Source organism: Pleurodeles waltl, chromosome 8, assembly GCF_031143425.1.
Source record: "Pleurodeles waltl isolate 20211129_DDA chromosome 8, aPleWal1.hap1.20221129, whole genome shotgun sequence".
In the NCBI taxonomy this organism is placed as follows: domain Eukaryota; kingdom Metazoa; phylum Chordata; class Amphibia; order Caudata; family Salamandridae; genus Pleurodeles; species Pleurodeles waltl.
In genome coordinates, this window is record NC_090447.1 from 59,100,158 (window position 1) to 59,110,718 (window position 10,561).

General features: G+C 40.0%; 1 protein-coding gene across 1 annotated transcript; it reads right to left on the bottom strand.

Moving 5' to 3' along the window:
- Positions 1-275: 275 nt before the first annotated feature.
- LOC138249421 (olfactory receptor 51E2-like) lies at positions 276-9,404 on the bottom strand. Its single transcript, XM_069203381.1, has 2 exons — positions 8,495-9,404; positions 276-319 (listed from the first exon to the last, which is right to left on the bottom strand). Exons 1-2 carry the CDS (start codon positions 9,402-9,404, stop codon positions 276-278), a joined length of 954 nt encoding a protein of 317 aa, XP_069059482.1.
- Positions 9,405-10,561: the final 1,157 nt, after the last annotated feature.

Consider the following 10,561-nt stretch of genomic DNA (forward strand, 5'->3'; position numbering starts at 1 on the left):
ATTAAGGTGGGCCAGAGTTGATGTTTAACTTGTCATGTGTCAATAGTGGTTAGGATAAGTTACGTTTTAGATAAGGTAGTATAGGCTAGTGCTAAGGATAGTTAGTGTAGGATAGGGTTAGTTAGAGTTTTTAGATATTAGTTTTTGCATATTAATAAATGAATCATTGTTCTCTAGTTGGATATTATTTATTTGTCTTGGGTTGGTATTATTGTGCTAGGTGAGTACATAATGTACAATTTTTGCTGAGTACATTGTAGCAATATGTAGCATTGTCAGAGGCCTCTAGACAGCTGGAGGTCTTCCTCACATTCAAGTTATGTATGGGCCCATTTCCAAACCTTAGACCTTGTTAAATGAGGCTTGTATTTTTATTTGACTCACAACAAAACACAGGTAGTCTCCTTATTGTAGCATTCTGTGTGAAAGGGAGAGGGAACGTAAGTGTTGGATTTTACCTTTTATTAAAGATTGCTGCTCCTTCCCTTCACTGGAATGCAAACTGCTGCCTAGCACTAACACAGACACCTTTGAACCATTGTGCAAGGGGGTTTGCATTGTTGGCTGGGTTATATGGCTGGGGGAAGTCCCACCTGCCTGGACAATATCCAGCATAATTGGCATTTACATCTCGCTAAGTGTGCCACATCATACAACTTACTTAGAAAAAGCTAACAACAATAACCTTTCCCCATATACGTCCCCTTCTTTCCTCCCCCAGGGAGGGAAATTTAGTATCTGGCTATCCTGCTCAGTGAAGATGGTGTTCCTCTTCCCAGGGATGATGGCAAGTCTTCTAGGTTGAGTTTACAATCCTCTAGGCTTCCTGGGGTTCCTTCCATGTTTCTCTACATTGAGGAGTATTGTTAGCTAGATTGCTTCATTTTTAAATGTTCCCCTGACACCAAGTACTCCCATGTGTCATAATGCTGATTTGTGGCATGTAAAGGTGCTTTATGACACACAAATCAACTTTGCGTCACATAGGCACTTCTTGCTTTGTGACACTTTGCACCATTTATGAAACTGTTACGTCAAAATTCATGATGCACCTCTGGTTCTTGCACTATGGTGCGCCTTCCTGTAAATGTGGCACATCCATGGTGCGGGGAAATGTAGCCACAAAGCATAAGATTTTCTGATGCAATGCTGCGCAATGCAACATTGTGGTGACGCTTGCCCCTTACGTATTAAATCTCCTAATAGTGAAAAATTGCTAAATTTGTTTTTCACTACTGCTAGAGCTACCTCTCCTGTAGGATAACACTGAGATGCTTTATTCCATTTATAAAATGTTAACTTTTTTATTGGGAGCAGTAGGAAAGTCATGTTTGGTATCTGAGGGATTGTAATAAAAAATTAACAAAGTTGGAATTTATTGGCCCAACCATTATGTGCCAGCACCCTGTGCCTTGGTCAAATGACTAGGTGTGAGTGGCAGTTGGCCTTTGTATATTCCTCCCAGACAGCCACACAGTGGAGAGATTAGGTTTGCCTGAATGGGCCATATCAGGCAGGATGGGGGTGGAGCTGGGCACAGCCCCATTTACACATCAGTATGGTGGGCCCTGCTGCTACACTAAGAGCTTCCCACTAGCCCATTGTGCTTGTAGCCAGGCCAGATGCAGGGTAGGGAGGAATGAAATTCCAGACACTTCTGTGGAAGAAAGCCACTTATTGATACTCCCACTTGAAAGAAGGCACCACGGATAATAGAGATGACTCCCAGACCCCATCATCAGTTCACTCTGGGACCTTTGGAAGACTCTCAGAGGCCTGCCTGCTGCAGTGGCACTGCTGTGTACTTCACCAAGAAGGGCTTCTATGCTGCTTGATGCCTGCTCTGAACCCCAGAGGTCTGTCCTGCTTCTTTTTGAAAGCAGAATTTCCAAAAGTAACAGAAAGCTAGTTGGTTGGCCTCCTTATCAAAGCCTCAGGGACAGAAAAGGCTAATTCACCTGGACCTTGGATGATTGAGTCCTGACCATCCAGGTGGTGCATCTGCTCTCCTGGACCCTTGGAAGTAGTGATTAATGTACCTAGGCCACCAGAATTCATTTTGTTTGGCTAAAGGTGCCCTAAGAACGAGAGGAGACCATGATCAACCTGTTTGCCAATCAGCTCAAGATACATCGCCAGTGCCCCTGACGTTGTGGCAGTTCCCACTTCATTCTTCTCCACTGCAACAAATCCTACTAAGCGGATTCTCTTAGGAGGGATATCTGGTCTTGTGGAGCCTTCCTTGACTTTAGCCTGCAGCTTCATCCAGCTAGATATCTTCAACTTCCAAAAAAGAGACTGAGGGCCTGATATAGAACTCAGCAGATGGTTTGTTCACTCACAAGAGTGATGAATATCCATCACCGAAATCTAAATCCGATTATATTCTATGGGATTTAGATTTTGGTGGACGGGATATCAGTCACAGTTGTGATGAAGTAACCCATCCACCTAGTTCTTAATCAGGCCCTAAGTCTGAATGAAAGAATTCTTCATTACGACTTTGGCCAGTGGCTGCCCATGATGACTACTCATCCTCTGATACCACTAGTTTCTTTGCCCAACTGAACTTTACCTTGTCAGTCATTTTTCAACATAAATTCTTTCAATTCCTAAGGTAAATTGAGACCGGCCCAATTCACTTTGTGTATCTGAACTGTGCCCCCCATTGCGGTCAGCCATAATTTTCAACTTTGCCTAGGTCTGGCTTGACTAGATGTGGTGCTAGTTTTCACGACAAACTTTTAAAAATCATACGTCTGGTTCTACTCATTGGTTGTTGTCAATTTGGTGGTAATTTAATACAATTTACTCTGTTTTTCTATATTTTTGGAGTTTTTCTTGTGTAGTGTTTTCACTTTATTTCTGGTTGTGTGCTATATAAATACTTTACACATTGTCTCCAAGTTAATCATGACTGCTTTTGAGCCAAGCTACCAGAGGTTTAAGCACAAGTTAACTTAGGGACTTCAGTGAACAGCCCTAATGGGAATTGTGATTATTTTTTGCTCCTCAACCAGCAACACTTTGAACAGCTGTATTTACTTTCAGTTTCGGTACTACATTAATTTGGCTTGGATTTTGTCCAATTCTTTTTAAAGAAATTAAGGAGGCTGTGAAGGATAGCTCGACTGTCAAAACCTAAAGAAAGAACTAATGACTTTTCCTGGATTATAGCATCAGTGTTATGCAACAATAGCATTCTAACACATGGGAATTCATGTCACATAGTATATGGTTGTTCTTCTTTTCCATTACTTCTGGGAGCTAAAGTATTCTTCAGTCTCTAACCATATTCTTCAAGAATTTTATATGTTAGCTCGATTGAACAGCTCCCATGCCTAGAATAATCACTTGGTCTTAGCGTTTTTAGTCTGTTTATTGCACACAGCATTCCTTACTGCTGACATATATTTTAAATTTAATTAAATTTTAGGCACTTCTCTTTCTTTATGTCCCAGTCTGCACAAGCTTTGCCATGTGGGCAATGGGAACAAACCTGAGACAGCTGTGACTACCATTCTGTTACAGTTAGCAGTCTAGTCCTTAGGGTCTCACACTCCAGTCCCTATTTAAGTGGCAGTCTGGTGCGGATGTGTAGCATTTTTTATTCAGGTATTTTTATTCAATACTATCATGCCTTAGAGGCAAATTGCTCCCTTCCAGACGCGGTAGGTCTCCCACTTGACCAAATTAATCAGTCCTTGTTCAAAAGCCTTTTCTATAAGGTATGATCATTTCCTAAACATGCCACTGGATTGTGGGACCTTGTCTCCACCAATCAGCCAGACATTTGTTTTATTTCTGAAACTTGGTTCCACTCTTCAGTTCCTCCCTGTAGTTCCATATCATTTCCTGCCAATTACAGGCTAATTAGGTTAGACAGGGAGATTAACTTAGGGGTGGAGTTTCTATTGCTTTTTGTGATGCTGCTAAAGTTACAATTGTAGACTCTCTTCTCACTGACTGGAGGGAGCTTTGTATTTTTGTATTTTCAAACTGGAGATCCCACTTGGTGATTCATGGAATAGTGCTCTAATTTATTGACCCCCCTGGCAAAAAAAGACCTGAGCCATAGGTAGGTTGAATGACTTGCACCTATGTGCTTGCTCCAAGACAAATTTTTGTTGGTTGGTGACTTCAATTACCATTGTGAACTAGACTCCGACCCAGAGAGTCTACTTTTGCTCTCTGACTTTGAGATGCTGGGTTTACATCAGAAAGCAATCTGCTCCATCTTTATAGTGGGCCAGAATCTAGATCTTTTTTTAACCAACTTTTCCAAATGTCATTTTAACTCTCCTCTTTCTTTAGACTGGACAGATCATTACTCTATCAGCTTTCAGTTCCCTTGTCTAAGAAGAACATTCTTGCTGGAAAAAAGAAGGCATCAGAACGGTAAGGCCATGGCAGAAGGTCTCCCTCTCCTCCTTCTTTTCAACTTTCCCTGCCCAATATAATATTAGGACTCATGATGTTAATATTGCCCTAAGGAGTTTCAGAACTCATTCTGTCAGGCCCTAGATGCAGCAGCTCCCCATAAGCAAAGCTGCCACACTCAGTTAGACTGCATTCTCCTTTTGCCCTCCTGAGGGATTGAAATGGGAGAAATCAATTTGTGGAAGACTGTAGATAAGATGTCCAAAACAAAATTGTCTCCTGACAAATCGGCATACAAGCATGCACTAGGGACCTATCACAAAAAGATTAGAGAAGCTCATACATTCTACATTATCAATAGGATAGGTAATGCTGGGAACTCAGCTAAGGAACTTTTTAAAGAGCTTGACAAATTTACTAAGCCTTCTGCCTGTGCTTCTAATATTCGGTCTTTCATTCACTGTACAAAGTACTCACAGATCACTTTGAGGAAACAATCTTGATACTCTATCGGAACCTTTCCAATTGCACAATACAGGTGGATGTCTCCTCCATCATCACCCCTGTTATCAACCCTACTGCCTTACTCGAGGAGAGTGAACCATCACCCAAGCACAAGTTTCTGATATGATGAGTACAATGAAATCAGGCTCCCATTCTAATTTGTTTCCTCCATACATTATGGTGACTTTAGTTACCTTACTTCTTCCTGTCATCACGTCACTGTTCAATCTTTCTCTCAGCTCTGCAACTCTGCCTTTGGATTGGAAAGCAACACACGTCATGCCAATTTCAGCGATGGATGCTGCAAATCTCAAAGGGGGTGGGGAAGGGCAACGGGGATGGGGGAAATAAATAATTTAAAATTTTTAAAAACAAAGTACTGTTTCCCGAAGACAACACCTCGCTCCCCTTCTCTTTTGGTGTCCCAGCATTCCCTGGGACACCAGCACAGGCTCCCCAACAATCCTGGTGCTGCTCTCATGCTAAAGATAGCATGAGAGCAGCACCAGGTTTTTCTGAGTGGCTTGGTCTTCTGCTCAGACAGTGCACTGGAGCATGTGTAGTTCCTCCAACCTGACTGTGTAACACAGCCGAGTTGGAGACTATTTAGAAAATATACAACTTTCCTCTTACCTGGAAGACCACTCCCTCTTGGGCCCACACAGTCTGGTTTTAGGGCCACTGACAGCACAGAAACAATGTTAGTGGCTGCACTGGACTCTATTAAGCTTTCCCTTGATGGGGGTCTTCCAGCCATGTTGGTGCTACTTGATCTATTCATTGCATTCAAAATGGTCTCTTTTTCTTTCTTGGTCCAGAGAATATGGGGGTTTGTTATTTGCAGAAAAGCTTTGGGATGGCTCAAAGATTTGCTCAACAACAGGACTCAGATAGTGTGTATTGAATCATTTTAATCTTGCCCCATGACCTTGGATAAGGGGGTTCCACAAGGCTCCTCCTTGAGCCCTATACTCTTTAACATCTATGTAGCTTGTTTAGCCCAAGTGGTAAGATCATGTTACTTTGCAGAAGAGCAAATTTAGTGAATGTATGAGGAAAGTTGATTTCTGAACGACTTTGATTGCCTACAGTTGAACAGAGATAAGGCCAAGATTCTGCTGCTTGGTAATGCCCATGCATACTTGTCAGACAACTGGTGGCCTTCCTAGTTAGGCTAGCCCTAAAAAGGTTGTAAAACATCTCGGCATCCTGATTAAAAAGAAACTTTCTATAGAGAGCAGGTGATGCATGCTTCGGGATAATGTGCATGCTTTAAAAGAATTTTGAGTGGTTCCCTTCAAATACTAGAAGAGCTCTCACTCAGGCACTCATTGTGAGTCATTTTGATTATGGCAATGCCCTCTTTGTAGCGGCTAATGTGCCACTACTCTCTAAACTGCAAGTAATACAGAATACCACTGCACACATGGTTTGCAAACTTCCTCATCGTTCCACTTCGGAGCCTACACAGAAACTTCTTCACTGGGTTCTTGTCAGAAAACATTCTCTGTTCAAACTCATGTACCTAGTCCATAAATCTGTATTTGGTAAGGGTCAACCTTATCTTCAAGAGAAACTTAGGCCATATTTACGCAATCAGAATCTCAGATGTAAAGGCCAACTTCTGTTATGTCCTCAACATATTTGTACGACTAACTATGGTGGGCTATCCTTTTCCTATCTTGCTCCCCGCCACTGGAACAAACTTTCTTTTCATAGTTAGTCTTGCTCTAATTTAACCTGTTTTAAAAAACTACTACAGACCAGACAATTTTTTTAATCTTCCTACCCCATGCTGTGCTAGTGCTGAGATACTCCTTCGGGGGTGATTTGCCGTGCTATATGAAATGCCTCAAACAATAACAATTAGTACCACTATTGACTTAATGATTAATAATTTGTATGCATGGTATTTTGTTATGTAACTCAACGGTATGGGTATTGTGGTGGGAAACAAACTAATAAGAAATAGAAAAATAGGCATGTAATACAATGATTTTATTATACAATTAATTCTTTCCAATTTTCAAAAACAACATTAAATAATCCAAAACATTACTCTGCAACAAGATTTAAATTTATAAGGACTGCATCAAGCCTCTATTGTGCAAGGTAACAATAGCCATAGTATAATTTTTCCTATATACAATGACTTTTGAAATTCCCACAAAGTTATGTTGTCAAGAGACTCTATTGTTGATCTTCAGAAGAGCCAACAAAAGTTTTTCAATAACTCATTATCACTTATTCATGGCTAAATAGTATTGTTGATATCACTAGATAAACATCCCAATTATTTTCAAATATGAAAAATACCACAGACAAACAAACCCACAATGACTGAAACCTAAAGAACAGTTTCAATAGGTGATCAATGGCTCACAATCTTCACAGCAATAGTCCCACAATGTGCCACAAATTCTAAATCAAATGGAAGATATATTGTACCATTCACAAATCTGCAGTCTATATTAAGGCTCAAGAAGCATTAAAAAACTGGCAATTTATCGACAATCATCACAGTAGCAGTTGCGTAGAATGCATGCATAGCTATTTTTGTGTGCATGAGATCTGTAAATCAAACACATTGTAAAAAGTAAACCATTACATTGAAAACAAAAATCAGTTCCTTTTCACGGGCATATAAACTGAAATAGTGAATCAAACTGCATAAACCCTGTTAAACACTTGTTTAATGTTATTGGTAACATGAGATTATATATGATTTGCACAGTACAACAAATGGGGAATAGTAATAGCTAACAAGTAAGGAGGAAACATATGTGCATAAAGAAATGTGCTATACAGTAGGAAATTAATGAAGTGTTGTAAGGTTCATTTGGGGACTGGAAATATTTCCTGACCAAATTTTATTAAGCTTTGCTCAAACATGTATGAGGTACTTGACGATCAGAATGGTTTCCAAGTTTAGATTGCAGTGAAAATATTGTGCACAATAGCCTTTGTACAAAACCTCAGCAAATATTCATTTTCTTTACACTTATCTCTCAAAATATATTTGCTAGATTCTTACACAAATACCATTTTTAACAAGAATTTTGACTCCCAAGTGAAGTTTGTGAAGATTACAAAACTTTATAGTTTTAGGGTTTTGCCAACATTGTAAACTGCACAGCACTCTGCAATTAGAATTTAAATGTCAACCTACCTAGGGATTAATCCATTTATTTTTCAGTTACATTGACCCACCAAATATTTGTAAATATTGTGATGCTTAAAAAACCCTCTGTATTAGAAAATATAATACACAAGATATTGTTAGCTAGGGGTACTTTTCCTCTCAATCAATTGATTTGTAATAGTGATTGCCTCCCTGCTATTTTCCTTATAAGTATGTGTTGATGCAAGTCTAATTTGGACTTGTAGCGGTGCCATTGATTTTGGGATCCGAAGTGCCTGTATGAGCAAATAAGGAGACCAATGGAGTTTACAATTTAATACAATATTCTGGAGTGCAACATTTCTAACCATACCCATGCCAAGGGAGCTGAAAAATATAAAAAATGCCAGCTTGTACAGTTGGCCTTTTAGTAAGAGGCTTTTCAAGAGAGCAGAGCTGTTTAATCCATGAGAAAGACCTTTTGTGGATGGAAAAATGCAAGCATCTTTACGCGAATCACTTTTGTGTTAATTCCATACACAATTGGGTTCAGCATTGGAGGAAGAACCAGATAGATATTGGACAGGAGAATTTGAATGTGAAGAGCAATCTTGGTACTGTACCTGTTGGTAATGATAGAGAAAAATGCAGGAAAGTATAATATTGAGATGACACAAATATGTGACACACATGTATTGAAGGCCTTGGACCGGGCCTCCTTCGATGGCAACGTCAAGACGGTTTTAACAATCATGAGATAGGAGAGGATGATAAAGAGCACATCCAAGCCTACCACAGTTAAGACAGCAGACAAGCCATACAGGAAGTTAACTGTAACATCAGTGCAGGCTAACTTTGCTACAGCCATGTGCTCACAGTATGCTTGGACAATCACATTACTTCTACAGAAAGGCAATCTTCGGATAAGAAGGGGGTATGGGAGAACGAACAAGACTCCTCTCAAAACCACCATTACTCCAATTTTGGCTATTACTTGATGGGTCAAGATGGTTATATATCTCAGGGGATGGCAGATGGCTACATAGCGATCAAAGGCCATGGCTAGAAGAACTGCTGATCCCATGTTGGCAAAAGAATGGATTATGAACATCTGGATGAGACAGCCCTCGTAACTGATCTCCCTTGCGTTGAACCAAAAGAGCAGCAGCATCTTTGGTAGGGATGCATTGGATGACACTAGATCTGTAAATAACAACATGCATAGGAGAAGATACATGGGCTGATGAAGGCTTGCTTCTCTCTTTATGAAGAAAAGAACTGCAAGATTAGCTGAAACAGTGATTATGTATACAATACTCCAAGGGAAAGCAAACCATATATGAAAGTCTTCCAACCCTGGAATTCCAATGAGAATGAAAAATGGAATACTGATATTCATAGTATGAGTATCTGGTGAAATTCCTCACGAATAGGTTTGTATGTCCAACTAATTGTGAAATGTTGAAGGATGCTGTGCTGGAGTCTATGAGGCCCATCTACCAAAGAGTTTGGAGAAACAAATATTCTGGCAACTCACAGTGACGCAGTCACTCTTAAGTGAAGGTGTCCTTTGCATTGATAGTTCTCACCCCTGCTTGCAGAAACACAGCATATGTTATGTCTGTAAGAAAGCTTTTAGTTTTAAAGAAAACAACATTTAGGCTATTATATTAATAAAAATGAGTCTTTCACTAAATAATAATAATATTAATAACAATAATAGTACTAACAATAATAGTAATAACAATAATAATAATAACAGTAATACTAATAATAATAATTATTATTATATTAATAGTACGTGTAGCACATAACAGTCAAAAAAGGTTGGGCCTTAAACGTGTATAAGCATAAAAGAACATTAGTGACAGGTATTGATTGACACAAATAAAAGATTCAATTGTCAAAATCAACAAACTAAGCTAACTACATAATGTAAAAAAGATGTCAATAATATCTAATAAACTCTCTGCATAACTACATCCAAATCAATGAAATATATCAATCTTAGTAGAGATGCATCAGAGAGTAGGAGCAAGATGGTGATATTGTAGCACGCCTGACTCGAGGCTCCCTCTCCTAGCTCTTGGCTTTACTAAACAAGCCAGTGAGAATGCAGAAATTAGGTGATATTGGGAAAAACAGAAACAGCTGGATCAGAGATGCTGACAGTTTTATGTTTGAGACTCACACCCAGCGGAGAACTTAACCACCATTACACTTGGCCCTCGAAGGGGGGAATCAGGGCATGCTGGCAACTTTGTCAGTTTCTCCCCTGTCAACGGATCACATGGATTGCACTGCAGACAACCAGCATCTTTCATGGCGTTGGGCTCTGGCAACTTCGCAGACAAACTATGCTGCCTAAAGCAGTAAAGAAACTGTGCAAGAAAGGCGGTGGGAGGCAGAGTATAGGCACAATGCACACGAAGATGGAGCGGGGCTGCCTGGGGTCTAAGAAGGCCGAAATGAAACTCCTTGGAATGGAGGATGCTCCAATACAGGCCAGGTGAGCAGGAAGGTGCCTTATCAAGGAGACTCACAGAGCAGACAGTT